General features: G+C 42.2%; 2 protein-coding genes across 2 annotated transcripts in view; both read left to right on the top strand.

Moving 5' to 3' along the window:
- The window catches only part of LOC115178033 (CD97 antigen), a 44,074-nt gene extending 34,382 nt beyond the window's left edge, over window positions 1–9,692 (top strand). Inside the window, exons 19-24 of the mRNA XM_029739041.1 lie at window positions 24–290; window positions 432–527; window positions 1,465–1,623; window positions 8,271–8,442; window positions 8,527–8,628; window positions 8,726–9,692. Coding sequence (XP_029594901.1) covers window positions 24–290; window positions 432–527; window positions 1,465–1,623; window positions 8,271–8,442; window positions 8,527–8,628; window positions 8,726–8,767 — 838 coding nt within the window. The 3' untranslated portion in view covers window positions 8,768–9,692. The remainder of the gene's footprint in view (window positions 1–23; window positions 291–431; window positions 528–1,464; window positions 1,624–8,270; window positions 8,443–8,526; window positions 8,629–8,725) is intronic.
- Window positions 9,693–15,241: 5,549 nt separating this feature from the next.
- Window positions 15,242–17,850, top strand: part of LOC115178321 (adhesion G protein-coupled receptor E1-like) — a 38,825-nt gene continuing 36,216 nt past the window's right edge. Inside the window, exon 1 of the mRNA XM_029739459.1 lies at window positions 15,242–15,505. Within this exon, the coding sequence (XP_029595319.1) occupies window positions 15,475–15,505 (31 nt within the window). The 5' untranslated portion in view covers window positions 15,242–15,474. The remainder of the gene's footprint in view (window positions 15,506–17,850) is intronic.

Genomic DNA, 17,850 nt, shown 5'->3' with positions numbered 1-17,850 from the left:
TGTGACTCTTCTTCTTACTGTAGACCTCTGTACCTGTATTTTATGAACCTCTGTGATTCTTCTTCTTACTGTAAACCTCTATACCTGTATTTTATGAAGCTCTGTGATTCTTCTTCTTACTGTAGACGTCTGTACCTGTATTTTATGAAGCTCTGTGATTCTTCTTCTTACTGTAGACCTCTGTACCTGTATTTTATGAATCTCTGTGATTCATCTTCTTACTGTAGACCTCTGTACCTGTATTTTATGAAGCTCTGTGATTCTTCTTCTTACTGTAAACCTCTATACCTGTATTTTTTGAAGCTCTGTGATTCATCTTCTTACTGTAAACCTCTATACCTGTATTTTTTGAAGCTCTGTGATTCATCTTCTTACTGTAGACCTTTGTACCTGTATTTTATGAAGCTCTGTGATTCTTCTTCTTACTGTAGACCTCTGTACCTGTATGCTGTGGGATATGTACTGCCACTGGCTATAGTCATCATCTCTGCTATCACCTACCCAGATGGATACGGTACCACACAACAGTGAGTCTGAGTCTCTAACTCTGTGTGTGTGTGTGTGTGTGTGTGTGTGTGTGTGTGTGTGTGTGTGTGTGTGTGTGTGTGTGTGTGTGTGTGTGTGTGTGTGTGTGTGTGTGTAAGTGAGAGCAAAACAAGGGATAATTCAACCAAAGTACAAATGTACATATTTGTGTCTTTACCCTGTAAGCAGTCTATGGACAAGATATAACAGTAATCAGTTTGGTTTAGTTTCTTGGCACTGTTTCCACATGCTAATGCTTCAGCGTTTGTGGCATAAATCCCATTTAAGACAAATGATAGCATTTTTTTGCCCATCATGTTGTCCATATACTTCTTAGAGTGTAAGGACATTAATGTGTCATTTTGTAATTTGGGTGAACTGTCCCTTTAAGACATCAGTGTGTGTGTGTCAGCTGCTGGTTGATTCTCGGGAGAGAGGTTTTATCTAACATAAATATAACATGTAAATAACACCAGATAACCTAATTCTAACTTTAATCAAACCTTATTCCAATGTTATCCTCTCTGTTTGTCAGCTGCTGGTTGTCTCTGGAGAAAGACCTAACCTAATTTAAAATTACAATCAAATCAAATCAATATTTAATTGTCACATGCTCCGAATACAACAGGTGTAGACCTTACCGTGAAATGCTTACTTACGAGCCCTTAACCAACAATGCAGTTCAAGAAATAGAGTTAAGAAAATATTTACTAAATAAAGTAAATATTAAAACAAAACGTAACACAATAAAATAACAATAACAGGGCTATATACAGGGGGTACCAGTACTGAGTCAATGTGCGGGGTTACAGGTTAGTCGAGGTCATTTGTAAATGTAGGTAGGGGTAAACGGGAGGAGGGAGGTCAACGTAAATAGTCATAGATATAACATGTATATAACCCAAATCTAATGTTATCCTCTCTGTGTGTCTCTGTCAGCTGTTGGTTGTCTCTGGAGAGAGGATTCATCTGGAGTTTCTTCGGCCCAGTGTGCACCATCATCATTCTCAACGTTTTCTTCTTCATCATCACTGTCTGGAGGCTGGCCCAGAAGTTCTCTAGTCTCAACCCTGACCTCTCCAACCTACGCAAGATCAAGTAAGGAGAGAGAGAGAGAAATTAAGGGAATGTGAGCGGGAAACTGAGAGATGGATGGATGGATGGATGGAGGGATGGATGGATGGATGGATGGAGAGAAAGAGAGAGAGAGAGAGTGTGTAACCTATACACTAGGAGTCTGGAAGGAGAGTTTAATGATGGAGGGAGGGAGAGAGAGAGAGTGTAACCTATACACTAGGATTCAGGAAGCAGGTACAGAAGGAGAGTTTAACCTGTCTGGGGTATGTGGGACGCTAGCATCCCACCTGCGGGACACACTCGCCAACAGCCAGTGAAATCGAAGGGCGCCAAATTCAAAACAACAAAAATCTCATAATTCAAATTTCTCAAACATACAACTATTATATACCATTTTAAAGATACACTTCTCGTTAATCCAACCACAGTGTACAATTTCAAAAAGATTTTACGGCGAAAGCATAACATTAGATTATGTTAGGACAGCGCCTAGACAAGAAAAACCACAGAGCCATTTTCCAAGCAAGGAGAGGCGTCACAAAAACCAGAAATACAGCTAAAATGAATTACTAACCTTTGATGATCTTCATCAGATGGCACTCATAGGACTTCATGTTACACAATACATGTATGCTTTGCTCAATAAAGTTCATATTTATATCCAAAACCCCCGTTTTACATTGGCGTGTAATGTTCAGAAATGTTTTGCCTCCCAAAACTTCCGGTGAATGAGCACATCAATTTACAGAAATACTCATTATAAACGTTGATAAAATATACAACAGTTATTTAAAGAATTATAGATACACTTCTCCTTAATGCAACCGCTGTGTCAGATTTCAAAAAGGCTTTACGGCAAAAGCAAACTTTGCAATAATCTGAGTACAGCGCTCAGACATCAAAACAAGCCATACAGATACCCGCCATTTTGGAGTCAACAGAAGTCACAAATAACATTATAAATATTCACTTACCTTTGATGATCTTCATTGGAATGCACTCCCAGGCATCCCAGTTCACCAAAAAAAAAATGTTTGTTTCGATAAAGTCCATATATGTCCAAATACCTCCTTTTTGTTCGCGCGTTTGTCCGAGTAATCCAAATCCACTGTGCTCGTGCAGTATGTTCAGACGAAAAGTCACAAAAGTTATATTACAGTTCGTAGAAACATGTCAAACGATGTATAGAATCAATATTTAGGATGTTTTTATCATAAATCTTCAATAATATTCCAACCGGACAAGTCCCTTGTCTTCAAAAAAGAAAAGGAACACAGCTAACTCTCACGGGAGTGCGCGCCACTGAGCTCATGTCATTTTCTCTGTCATCTGACTCCAGGACCTCTTATTCTCTCCCCATTCACAGTAGAAGCATGAAACAACGTTCTGAAGACTGTTGACATCTAGTGGAAGCCTTAGGAAATGCAAAATGACCCGAAAGACACTGTATACAGGATAGGCAATCACTTGAAAAACCTCAGATTTCCACACTTCCTGGTTGGATTTTTCTCAAGTTTTTGCCTGCCATATGAGTTCTGTTATAATCACAGACATCATTCAAACAGTTTTAGAAACTTCAGAGTGTTTTCTATCCAAATCTACTAATACTATGCATATCCTACCTTCTGGGCCCGAGTAGCAGGCCGTTTAATTTGGGCACGCTTTTCATCCAAAATTCAGAATGCTGCCCCCTACCCTAGTGAAGTTAATAATGAGAACAAGCAGAAAAACACAACAGGAGCAGCGTACCGAACGTGAATGAAACCAATACTGCCTGAAGACAGGCTACTGAGGGCTAAATAAACGGGAAGAAATCAAGGTAATGATGAAGTCCAGGTGTGCGTATCGATGGGGATCAAGTGGGCATAACGATGGGGAGCAGGTATGAATAACGACTGGGAACAGGTGTGCGTAACGATGGGGAACAGGTGTGCGTAACGATGGGGAACAGGTGTGCATAACGACGGGGAGAAGGTGTGCATAACGATTGGGAGCAGGTGTGCATAATGATGAAGTCCAGGTGTGCATAACGACGGGGAGAAGGTGTGCATAACGATTGGGAGCAGGTGTGCATAATGATGAAGTCCAGGTGTACATAACGATGGGGAGAAGGTGTGCATAACGATGGGGAACAGGTGTGCGTAATGATGGGGAGTATGTGCACATAACGATGGGGAGCAGTGGTGCATAACGATGGGGTGCAGGTTTGCATAATGATGGGGAGCAAGTGCTAATAACAATGGGGAACAGGTGTGCGCAACGATGGGGAGCATGTGTGCATAACGATGGAGAGCAGTGGTGCATAATGATGGGGAGCAGTGGTGCATAATGATGGGGTGCAGGTGTGCATAGCGATGGGGAGCAGGTGTGCATAACGATGGGGAGCAGGGGTGCATAACAATGAGTAGCAGGTTTGCATAACGACAGGAAGAAGGTCCTAATAACGATGGGGAGCAGATGTGCCTAAAGATGGGGAGCAGATTTGTGTTATTAATAATGGGGAGTAGGTGTGCATAACGATGGGGAGCAGGTGCTAATAACGATGGGGAGAAGATGTGCATAACGATGGGGAGCAGATTTGCATAACGATGGGGAGTAGGTGCTAATATTGATGGGGAGCAGATGTGCATAACGATGGGGAGCAGATTTGCATAACGATTGGGAGCAGTTGCTAATAACGATGGGGAGCAGATGTGCATAATGATGGGGAGTAGGTATTATTAATGATGGGGAGTAGGTGTGAATATCAATGGGGAGCAGGGCTGCATAATGATGGGGAGCAGATGTTATTAACGATGGGTGAGCAGGTGTTATTACTGATGGGGAGCAGGTGTGCATAACGATGGGGAGCAGTTGTGAATAACGATGGGGAGGAGAATGAAAAATTATGGGGAGCAGGTGTGAATAATGACGGGGAACAGGTGTGCGTAACGATGGGGAGCAGGTGTGCGTAATGATGAAGTCCAGGTGTACATAATGATGGGGAGAAGGTGTGCATAATGATGGGGAGAAGGTGTGCGTAACGATGGGGAACATGTGTGCATAACGATGGGGAGTAGTGGTGCATAACGATGGGGTGCAGGTGTGCATAACGATGTGGTGCAGGTGTGCATAACGATGGGGAACAGGTGTGCGTAACGATGGGGAGTATGTGTGTGTAACCGATGTGAAATGGCTAGTTAGCGGTGGTGCGCGCTAATAGCGTTTCAATCGGTAACGTCACTCTCTCTGAGACTTGAAGTAGGGTTTCCCCTTGCGTCGCAAGGGGTAACGATGGGTAACGATGCTTCGGTGGGTGTCAGTTGTTGATGTGTGCAAGGGTCCCTGGTTCAAGCCTGGGTTGGGGCGAAGAGAGGGACGGAACCTACACTGTTACATGTGCATAACGATGGGAAGTAGTGGTGCCTAACGATGGGATGCAGGTGTGCATAATGATGTGGTGCAGGTGTGCATAACGATGGGGAGCAGTGGCGCATAACGATGGGGTGCAGGTGTGCATAACAATGGGGAGGAGGTGCTAATAGCGATGGGGAGCAGTTATTAATGATGGGGAGTAGGTGTGCATAAAGACGGGGAGCAGATATGCATAAAGATGGGGAGCAGGTGCTAATAACGATGGGGAGCAGATGTGCATAACGATGGGGAGCAGGTTTTTTTTAGTGATGGTGAGTAGGTGTGAATAACAATGGGGAGCAGGGGTGTATAATGGTGGGGAGCAGATGTTACGAACAATGGGGAGCAGGTGTTATTACCGATGGGGAGCAGGTGTTATTACCGATGGGGGGCAGGTGTGAATAACGATGGGGAACAGGTGTGTGTAAAGATGGGGAGCAGGTGTGCATAACGATGTGGAGGAGGTGTGCATAATGATTGGGAGCAGGTGTGCGTAATGATGAAGTCCAGGTGTGCATAACGATGGGGAACAGGTGTGCTTAACGATGGGAAGCAGTGGTGCATAACGATGGGGTGCAGGTGTGCATAACGATGGGGGGCAGGTGTGCATAACGATGGGGAGCAGGTGCTAATAACGTTCAGGAGCAGATCTTGCATATATCCTACCACTGGGGGCGCCACAGCGCATTTTGGAAAAAATTAGTTCCCATTTTCAACGGCCTACTAATCAAACTCAGAAGCTAGGACATGCATATACTTATTTTATATGGATAGAAAACACCCTAAAGTTTCTAAAACTGTTTGAATGGTGTCTGTGAGTATAACAGAACTCGTATGGCAGTCAAAACCCCGAGACCGATTGAAACAGGAAGTGGGATTCTGAATTGTGGACTCGACTTCACAGCCTTCCCTGTAATTCACAATGTGAAAAATCGATAATTGAGCACTTTCTAGTGCTTCCACTAGATGTCCCCAGTCTTTACAAAGTGTTTTGAGGCTTCTACTGTCGAAACTCAGTGAAGGAGACGATGTGGCAATTGGTCACAGTAGGAGGGCCATCAGCATTGTGACGTCGGCGGCCGTGTCTGCCCCCACCTTTGGAAACACAATGAAATCGTCCCACTCGAATCTTATTGGCTCTCTTGTTGAAACAGGCCCTGAAGATTAATGTTATACAACGTTTGACATGTTTGAACGAACCTAAAGGAGGGAAAAAAGTCATTTTTCATTAGCCAAGTCCCGCGCCCAACGGAGCATTTGATTACAGCCTTCGGACGCGCTAACAACAGCAAGCTAATGGAACATAAAGGATGGACTTTTTCGACCGAAAATACATTTGTCGTGGACCTGGGATTCCTGGAAGTGCTTTCTGATGAAGACAACTAAAGGTGAGGGATTATTGACGATATTATACAAGATCAGATGTGATTTGCGATTGTTCCAAGATGGCGACGAGTTAGGTTTTCTGGCTCATTTTCTGAGTATCGCATCCCCTTTTATCTCAAAGTGTGATTACCCTGTAAAGTTAATTTAAAATCTGTTATGACGGGTGTTTTCAAGAGATATTCATCTATAAATCTTAGATTGACAATATAAAATAAAAAAATCGTTTTCGAATAGTAATTTATGAAAATGTAGCACTGTTTCCCGGGACGCATTTTATGGGAAAATAGTTAGTCAACGTCAGGTGCCGATGTAAAATGCGGTTTTTATATAGAAATATGACCTTTATTGAACAAAAGATTGCATGCTGTGTGTAACATGATGTCCTAGGTGTGTCATCTGATGAAGTTTGTAAAAGGTTAGTGCTGCATTTAGCTGTTTTTTGGTTATATGTGATGCATGTGCTTGGTCGGAAAATTCATATGATGCTACTTTTACCATGTACTCCTCTAACATAATCTAATATTGTGCTTTTCCTGTAAAACCTTTTTGAAATCGGACAACGAGGGTCGATTCAAGAGAGGTGTATCTATAAAACAATATGAGACAGTCCTATATTTGAAAAAAATAAATATTGAATTTCGTTATGCTAATGTCGCTAGGTGTTTTTCGCTGGAAAATGATCCCGCTAACGGGATGAGACGCTCAAGAGGTCGGCGGGACGAAATCGTCCCACCTACTCAACAGCCAGTTGAATCCCGTGGCGCGTTATTCAAATACCTTAGAAATGCTATTACTTCAATTTCTCAAACATATGACTATTTTACACCATTTTAAAGACAAGACTCTCGTTAATCTAACCACACTGTCCAATTTCAAAAAGGCTTTACAGCGAAAGCAAAACATTAGATTATGTTAGGAGAGTACCCAGCCAGAGTTCTGTTATACTCACAGACACCATTCAAACAGTTTTTGAAACTTTAGGGTGTTTTCTATCCAAAGCCAATAATTATATGCATATTCTAGTTTCTGGGCAGTAGTAATAACCAGATTAAATCGGGTACGTTTTAATCGGGTACCCCCAACAGGTTAAGATGGGGAGCAGGTGTTATTAATGATGGGGAGTGAGTGTGCATAACGATGGGGAGTAGGTTTGCATAATGATGGGGAGCAGTTGCTAATAACGATGGGGAGCAGATGTGCATAATGATGGGGAGCAGATTTGCATAACAATGGGGAGCAGTTGCTAATAACGATGGGGAGCAGATGTGCATAACGATGGGGAGCAGATGCTAATAACGATGGGGAGTAGGTGTGCATAACAATGGGGAGCAGGTGTTATTAATGATGGGGAGTAGGTGTGAATAGCAATGGTGAGCAGGGGTGTATAATGATGGGGAGCAGATGTTATTAACGAAATACAATATTCCCTCTCTTTAGGAGAGACACCTCTGAGTGTGAGCCACATGGAGTTAGAAAATAACTATTTAGCTCTCCACTTCTCCTCCCTCTCTTCCTCCTCCTCCCCCTCCTTCGTCTTTCCTTCCCCTCCCTCCTCCTTCTTTCCCCCTCCTCCTCCCTCTCTCTCCTTGTCCTCCCCCCTCCCTCCCCCTGTTCTCCCACCTCCTTCTGCCTCTACCCTCCTTCCTTCTCCTCTCTCCACCACTCTCCTTCCTTCACCTCATTCTCCTCCCTCCACCCTCCTCCTCCCTCCCTCCTTCCTTCCTCCTTCATCCTCCCTCCTCCCCACTTCCCTCCTCCCTCCTCCTCCCTCCCTCCCTCCTCCCCCTCCTTCCTCCCTCCTTCCTCCTCCCTCACCACCCTCACCCCTCCCTCCTCCTTCCCGTCCTCCCTCCTCCTCCCCCCTCCTCCTCCTTCCTCTCTCTCTTCAGGGTGTTCACAGTGACAGCAGTGGCCCAGCTGTGTGTGTTGGGTACTATGTGGCTATTTGGAGTGTTCCAGTTCCAAGAGGAGGGGACAGTGGTCATGACATATCTCTTCACTATCCTCAACTCTCTACAGGGAGCACTGCTGTTCATCATGCACTGCCTACTGAACAAAACGGTATGGTATGGATTGGTACGGGGTGTGTGTGTGTGTATGTTGTGTGTGTGTGTGTGTAACACTATGCTCTGCTGCCCCCATCAGGTGAGAGAGGAGTATTGCAAGCTGCTGTCCTGTATCTGCACACCACAGAAGAAGAGATACTCAGAGGTCAGCACTACCAACCCTTCCTCCAGCCAATCCCAGGTACATACACACACACACACACACACACACACACACACACACACACAAACCACTTTCATTAAGTTAACCTCTGTCCTTTGACCTTTTTCTGTCCTAGGGGTCAAGGAGCGCAGAGAACACATGGGAGTCGCAGAAATGACGTCTCCAAACCCCCATAATGCACCTCTTTACTCCTCCCATAGGTTCCCACTACATGGCCAAACTGTAAAGTCAAAATGTTCGATATCGTAAACATTTATGAAAACAAATATTTGCGTTTCTGACATAGCATCTTGGCCAGATAGTGACAACCCAGAAACACTCAGACCGAGGATAGTACTGTTCAGGCCAGGTTAGTAGAAATGTGTCCAACTAGCCTGCCGGATAGTAAAATAAGTAGTCCACTAGCCAGGTTGGCCAGTGCCCAAAATCCTTCAGTTCCATCCCTGATTAGACACTTCATATCAAACTTGATGTTAAGCACTGTCTTATCAAGCATTAGGTTATCCAATCACAAGTTATATGATCTACATGTCATCCAATAAGAATGCGTATGATCTTTATGTCATCCAATTAGAAGTTATATGATCTTCATGTCATCCAATAGGAATCCATATCATCATTATGTCGTCCAATAGGAATCCATATGATCTTTATGTCATCCAATCAGAAGTTATATGATCTTCATGTCATCCAATAGGAATCCATATCATCTTTGTCATCCAATCAAAGTTATATGATATTTATGTCATCCAATAGAAATGAATATACTCTTTATGTAATTATCACAACCACAAAAGAAAGGTACTATTTTACACCACTTCGATGAAACCATAAACATGAACAACATAAGCTTTCTTCCTTTACATGAATGTGATAGATTTATAGTAATATTTATTACCAAGAGCACAAGATAGGGAGAATTTCTACACAAATAAATCCAGAGGGATTTAGAAAACATTATGTGAAGATATGTGTTAGTTGTAACCTAATGGACTGTTATACTGTAAATGTGTATTGATCTTTAACACTTTATAAATAACTTAAGAACAAGCCTTTATAAATGAATATACATGTTTATAAATTATTATAAATGTTGTACATTTTTACGGATTGGAAGGCTGGTAATATTTACACATTCTTATAAATGTTTACAAATGTAATTGTAAATAGTTTATAAATTGTTAACCTGTCTGCGCTAGGTGGGACGTCAGCGTCCCACTCTATTCAACAGCCAGTGGTTTTCTGTGGCGCGAAATACAAAAACCTTACAAATGCTATAACTTCAATTTCTCAAACATATGACTATTTTACACCATTTGAAAGATAAGACTCTCGTTAATCCAACCACATTGTCCGATTTCAAAAATGCTTTACAGCGAAAGCAAAACATTAGATTATGTTAGGAGAGTACCCAGCCAGAAATAATCACACAGCCATTTTCAAAGCAAGCATATATGTCACAAAAAAACAAAACCACAGCTAAATGCAGCACTAACCTTTGATGATCTTCATCAGATGACACTCCTAGGACATTATGTTATACAAAACATGCATGTTTTGTTCAATCAAGTTCAATTCCCACTGGGATTTCTAAAAAAGCTGTTTTTTGATATAAATATGAACTTGATTGAACAAAACATGCATGTATTGTATAACATAATGTCCTAGGATTGCCATCTGATGAAAATCATCAAAGGTTAGTGCTGCATTTAGCTGTGGTTTGGGTTTATGTGACATTATATGCTAGCTTGAAAAATGGGTGTCTGATTATTTCTGGCTGGGTACTCTGCTGACATAATCTAATGTTTTGCTTTCGTTGTAAAGCCTTTTTGAAATCGGACAGTGTGGTTAGATTAACGAGAGTCTTGTCTTTAAAATGGTGTAAAATAGTCATAAGTTTGAGAAATTGAAGTAATAGCATTTCTAAGGTATTTGAATATCGCGCCACGGAATTACACTGGCTGTTGAGTAGGTCCCACTGGCCCAGAGAGGTTAATCCAACCACATTGTCCGATTTCAAAAATGCTTTACAGCGAAAGCAAAACATTAGATTATGTCAGCAGAGTACCCAGCCAAAAATAATCACACAGCCATTTTCAAAGCAAGCATATATGTCACAAAAACCCAAACCACAGCTAAATGCAGCACTAACCTTTGATGATCTTCATCAGATGACTCTCCTAGAGGCTTTATGTTATACAATACATGCATGTTTTGTTCAATCAAGTTCATATTTATATAAAAAAAAAGTTTTTTACATTAGCATGTGCTGTTCAGAGCTAGCATACACACCGAAACTTTCTGGTGAATTTACTAAATTACTCATGATCAACGTTCACAAAATACATAACTATTATTTTAAGAATTATAGATACAGAACTCCTTTATGCAATCGCTATGTCAGATTTTAAAATAGCTTTTCGGCGAAAGCACATTTTGTAATATTCTGAGTACATAGCTCGGCCATCACGGCTAGCTATTCAGACACCCGCCAACGTCGGGGCTCACAAATCTCAGAATTACTATTACAAAAATTGGATTACCTTTGCTGTTCTTTGTCAGAATGCACTCCCAGGACTTCTACTTCAACAACAAATGTTGTTTTGGTTCCAAGTAATCCATAGATATGTCCAAATACCTCCGTTTTGTTTGTGCGTTCAGGTCACTATCCAAAGGGTAACGTGCGAGCGCATTTCGTGACAAAAAGTTTCAAAATGTGCCTTTACCATACTTAGAAGCATGTAAAACGCTGTTTAAAATCAATTTTTATGCTATTTTTCTCGTAAAATAGCGATAATATTCCAACCAGACAACGTTGTATTCATTCAAATAGGGAAATAAAAAATGGCCAAGTCTCGTGAACGCGCATCTCCAGGCTCTGAGTCCTCAGGCAGTCCACTGACAAATAGGGCTCCTATACTTTGCCCAGAGACAGGAGACGCCCCAATCCACTTTCTGGCGGCTTTAGAGAGTCAATGGAAGCCTTAAAAAGTGTCAGGTAACAGCACAGATACTGTAATTTCGATAGAGATGCAACAGAAGGACCACAAATTGTCAGACAGGCCACTTCCTGCTTGTAATCTTCTCAGGTTTTTGGCTGCCATATGAGTTCTGTTATACTCACAGACACCATTCAAACAGTTTTAGAAACTTTAGAGTGTTTTCTATCCAAATCTACTAATACTATGCATATTCTCATTTCTGGGCAAGAGTAGTAACCAGTTTAAATCGGGTACGTTTTTTATCTGGCCGTGAAAATACGGCCCCCTATCTCAGACAGGTTAACCTAACAAATTAGCCATTATGCCAAGAGATCCGAACAGCTTGACGAGGTTGCTAGGTGTTGGGTTAAAGTTGTTTCAATAGTTGTATAGGTTTAAGAATAAGTAGTAGCAATGTACTGTACAGTTCAGCTATGTTAGAGATCCTTAGGCACCAATCTAGGACCATAATACAGTAAATGTACTGTACAGTTCTGCTATTGTAGAGGTCCATAGGCACAGATCTAGGATCAGAATACAGTAAATTACTGTACAGTTCAGTCATTGTAGAGGTTGTCCTTAGGCACAGATCTAGGATCAGCTTACCCAAACCAAAACCTAGGATCAGCTTACCCAAACCAAAACCTAACTTAAAGGGGCCATCCAGGATTGGTACATTCAGTTTTTATACTTTTAAATTAGTGATTTATTGCTCTTGGTCCTTGTAGAATATAACTTAAAACTGCCTTGTGAGCAGGTCAACAGTCGTTCCCCATCATAACATTGAAGAATATTACTTACAACTGTCTTGTGACTGGGTCAACTGTCGTGCCCCATCAGAAGCCCAACTATAAGCTTGTTTTACTCCAATGTTTGTACACGATGTAAAGGTTTAAAACATGGTTAAATCTATCATGTTGAACTCATGGATGGTCAGTCCTTGCATCCAGAGCTCCATCTGTGATTTTGAGAGTGGTTAAATTCCTCCAGTCCCATCCCTCAGCTGTTAACCACAACAAGTGGTGGGATGACCGGTTTGTTGCTTTATGAATCCCAGACTTCCCCTTTAAGGTTCCACCCTATAACTTGTTCTTAGAATAACCATGGAGATAAAGTAGAGTCTTAAAACAATCTAAACAAAGTCTACATTCAATGTTGTATGTTTTATATTCTATTCTGTTGCACTTTTACAAGTTGTGTATTTGATACTTTTAGAGAACGTACCATTTTCATGTCCTTTTATCAACACCGTTCTGAATGTAAGCAGTTAGTGTTGTATTTGACTGTGTACTCTGTAGTGTGTGTGTGTGTGTGTGTGTGTGTGTGTGTGTGTGTGTGTGTGTGTGTGTGTGAGAGAGAGTGGGTGTGTTTCGGTAGCTTTAGCCACAATAAAACGTTGCTACAAATAACCTACTGTAGATGTCTTCTTACCGCACACACACACACACACACACACAAAAGCACACACACACACACACACCAAGGCCAATAAGCCTCTGGGACTAGAATTATACACACACAAAAAAAACTTCAATACAACAGACTAATAGCGGCATTAGTGTGTGTGTGTGTTTGTGTGTGTGTTTGCATGTGTGTGTGAGAGAGAGTGGGTGTGTTTCGGTAGCTTTAGCCACAATAAAACGTTGCTACAAATAACCTACTGTAGATGTCTTCTTACCGCACACACACACACACACACACACACAAAAGCACACACACACACACACACCAAGGCCAATAAGCCTCTGGGACTAGAATTATACACACACAAAAAAAACTTCAATACAACAGACTAATAGCGGCATTAGTGTGTGTGTGTGTGTGTGTGTGTGTTTGTGTGTGTGTTTGCATGTGTGTGTGTGTTGATAAGCTTTTGTAAAGACATCCACATTCACACAGTGATATGAATCATATAGATCCATGATAGCAGGACGTGCATGTCTAGTTGTGTCTAACCTGAATGTGTTGAGGCCTACTCAGACCATGGTGAGTTTCCACCCTGACATCCCTTCTCTAATGTCTTCTGTCCTACTTCACTTTCTATACAGTAGATCCCTTCTCTAATGTCTTCTGTCCTACTTCACTTTCTATACAGTACATCCCTTCTCTAATGACTTCTGTCCTACTTCACTTTCTATACAGTAGATCCCTTCTATAATGTCTTCTGTCCTACTTCACTTTCTATACAGTAGATCCCTTCTCTAATGACTTCTGTCCTACTTCACTTTCTATACAGTAGATCCCTTCTCTAATGTCTTCTGTCCTACTTCACTTTCTATACAGTATATCCCTTCTATAATGTCTTCTGTCCTACTTCACTTTCTATACAGTATATCCCTTCTCTAATGACTTCTGTCCTACTTCACTTTCTATACAGTAGATCCCTTCTCTAATGTCTTCTGTCCTACTTCACTTTCTATACAGTAAATCCCTGTATTGGCAGCAACATGTAGATCAGTAGAATAGTAACAATCCACATGGTTTTGTTGACAGGTTCCCTCTTGTTGGAACACTTTACACTGTGACATCAGAAAGAATACATTCTGCACCAATAACAGGCTTAGTATTACCAGTAGGCCTATATCCCATGGCTATCACTAATTGATATATTGGATGTGTCCCAAATGCACCTTATTCCCTACAGTGAGCTACTTTTGACTAATGGTGCACTATATAGGGAATATGGTGTTATTTGGGATGTACACATAGTCTTAAAAGAGCCTAAGCTTAAAGTGGTTGTCTGGTTGAATATCTCTCTCTCTCTTTCTCTCTCTCTCTCTCTCTCTCTCTCAGTAAGAGTAAGAGAGATAGAGGGGGGAAGAGAGAGAGAGGAGGCGTGCTCTAACAGAGAGAGAGGGGGGGAAAGAGAGAGAGGAGGCGTTCTCTAACAGAGAGAGAGAGGGGGGAAGAGAGAGAGAGGAGGCATGGTCTAACAGAGAGAGAGAGGGGGAAGAGAGAGAAAGGGGGCGTTCTCTAACAGAGAGAGAGAGGGGGGAAGAGAGAGAAAGGAGGCGTTCTCTAACAGAAAGAGGGAGGGGGGAAGAGAGAGATAGAGGAGGCGTTCTCTAACAGAAAGAGGGAGGGGGGAAAGAGAGAGAGAGAGGAGGCGTTCTCTAACAGAAAGAGGGAGGGGGGTAAGAAAGAGAGAGGAGGCGTTCTCTAACAGAAAGAGGGAGGGGGGAAAGAGAGAGAGAGGAGGCGTTCTCTAACAGAAAGAGGGAGGGGGGTAAGAGAGAGAGAGAGAGGAGGCGTTCTCTAACAGAAAGAGGGAGGGGGGAAAGAGAGAGAGAGAGGAGGCGTTCTCTAACAGAAAGAGGGAGGGGGGAAAGAGAGAGAGAGGAGGCGTTCTCTAACAGAAAGAGAGAGAGGAGGCGTTCTCTAACAGAAAGAGGGAGGGGGGAAAGAGAGAGAGAGAGGAGGCATGCTCTAACAGAAAGAGGGAGGGGGGAAAGAGAGAGAGAGGAGGCGTTCTCTAACAGAAAGAGGGAGGGGGGAAAGAGAGAGAGAGGAGGCGTTCTCTAACAGAAAGAGGGAGGGGGGAAAGAGAGAGAGAGAGGAGGCGTTCTCTAACAGAAAGAGGGAGGGGGGAAAGAGAGAGAGAGAGGAGGCGTTCTCTAACAGAAAGAGGGAGAGGAGAGCTAAACAGTTGTTTTCTAACTCCATGTGGCTCACACAGAGGTGTTTCTCCTGAAGAGAGGGAATATTGTATTTATTTTCTCACCACTTATCATACGGAATAAAAACCTTGTTAAACTGGGATTTTCTTCAATCTGAATTCAACTGTAAAACAGATTTAATCTCAGACTGATTCTTCTTGTGGGACTAGTTTTATTAGGATCCTACTAGTTGTCTGGTGTGGATATAATACCAGTCTGTCTTTGAGATGGGGTCCAGACCTCTTCTACTTATTCTGGGTGAGTCTAATGTTGTATATCTTTGGAACTTGACTATCTGTGTGTGTTGATGTGTGCGTATGTGTGTGTTTGTGTTTGTGTGTGTGTGTGTGTGTGTGTGTGTGTGTGTGTCTGTTTGTTTGTTTGTATGTGACAGAGTGACAAATAGAAAGGTGGTATTTCAAAATTCAATGTCAGTTACAGTTGATTGGCTACAGAATATTCCAAACGTGTACCACCCATGGATACAGTGTGAATGTCAATCCTATCTAATATATGTACAGTGACTGAAAAAAGTATTTGATCCCCTGCTGATTTTGTACATTTGCCCACTGACAAAGAAATGATCAGTCTATAATTTTAATGGTAGGTTTATTTGAACAGTGAGAGACAGAATAACAACAAAAAAAACTGAAAAAAGCATTTAAAAATATTATAAATTGATTTGCATTTTAATGAGGGAAATAATTATTTGACCCCCTCTCAATCAGAAAGATTTCTGGCACCCAGGTGTCTTTTATACAGGTAACGAGCTGAGATTAGGAGCACACTCTTAAAGGGAGTGCTCCTAATCTCAGTTTTTTACCTGTATAAAAGACACCTGTCCACAGAAGCAATCAATCAATCAGATTCCAAACACTCCACCATGGCCAAGACCAAAGAGCTCTCCAAGGATGTCAGGGACAATATTGTAGACCTACACAAGGCTGGAATGGGCTACAAGACCATCGCCAAGCAGCTTGGTGAGAAGGTGACAACAGTTGGTGCGATTATTCGCAAATGGAAGAAACACAAAAGAACTGTCAATCTCCCTCGGCCTGGGGCTCCATGCAAGATTTCACCTCGTGCAGATGCAATGATCATGACAACAGTGAGGAATCAACCCAGAACTACACGGGAGGATCTTGTCAATGATCTCAAGGCAGCTGGGACCATAGTCACCAAGAAAACAATTGGTAACATACTACGCCGTGAAGAACTGAAATTCTGCAGTACCCGCAAGATCCCCCTGCTCAAGAAAGCACACATACATGCCCGTCTGAAATTTGCCAATGAACATCTGAATGATTCAGAGGACAACTGGGGGAAAGTGTTGTGGTCAGATGAGACCAAAATGGAGCTCTTTGGCATCAACTCAACTCGCCATGTTTGGAGGAGGAGGAATGCTGCCTATGACCCCAAGAACACCATCCCCACCGTCAAACATGGATGTGGAAACATTATGCTTTGGGGGTGTTTTTCTGCTAAGGGGACAGGACAACTTCACCACATCAAAGGGACGATGGGCGGGGCCATGTACCATCAAATCTTGGGTGAGAAGCTCCTTCCCTCAGCCAGGGCATTGAAAATGGGTCGTGGATGGGTATTCCAGCATGACAATGACCCAAAACACACGACCAAGGCAACAAAGGTGTGGCTCAAGAAGAAGCACATTACGGTCCTGGAGTGGGGGAAAGTCTCCACACTTTAATCCCATAGAAAATCTGTGGTGGGAGCTGAAGGTTCGAGTTGCCAAACGTCAGCCTCGAAACCTTAATGACTTGGAGAAGATCTGCAAAGAGGAGTGGGACAATATCCCTCCTGAGATGTGTGCAAACTGGGTTGCCAACTACAAGAAACGTCTGACCTCTGTGATTGCCAACAAGGATTTTGCCACCAAGTACTAAGTCATGTTTTGCAGAGGGGTCAAATACTTATTTCCCTCATTAAAATGCAAATCAATTTCTAATATTTTTGACATGCGTTTTTATGGATTTTTTTGTTGTTATTCTGTCTCTCACTGTTCAAATAAACCTACCATTGGGCAAACGTACAAAATTTGCAGGGGATCAAATACTTTTTCCCTCACTGTATAAACTACAAGACTTTCTACAAGATGGTGTATTGACAGTTGCAGTTTTAATCCATTTTAAATGCAGATTGTAACACAACAAAATGTGGAAAAAGTAAAGGGTTGTGAATACTTCCTGAAGGCTCTGTGTGTCTTTACAAAAAACGGAATTTGTCATCTACCAACTTGGTTTCCTGTGGAGTGTGTATGTTCTGTGTACAGGGTGAGATCATGACTGAAAGATTTCAGTTAGACATCAGGCCTCGCACACACTGACGGTCTTTATGATGCAACAAACACACACACACATACACACACATACATACACACACACACGCATACAAGCACACACACACACACACACACACACACACACACACACACACACACACACACACACACATACAAATACACACACGTACACACACGTACACACACACACAAACACAAACACAAACACACACATACAGATACACACACATGCAAACACACACACACTCACATGCACACATACACAACCACACATACACAAACA

The sequence above is a fragment of the Salmo trutta genome, chromosome 38, assembly GCF_901001165.1.
Source record: "Salmo trutta chromosome 38, fSalTru1.1, whole genome shotgun sequence".
Taxonomy (NCBI): domain Eukaryota; kingdom Metazoa; phylum Chordata; class Actinopteri; order Salmoniformes; family Salmonidae; genus Salmo; species Salmo trutta.
The sequence above is the reverse complement of the archived record's forward strand: the minus strand, read 5'-3'. Positions and strand labels throughout refer to the sequence as shown.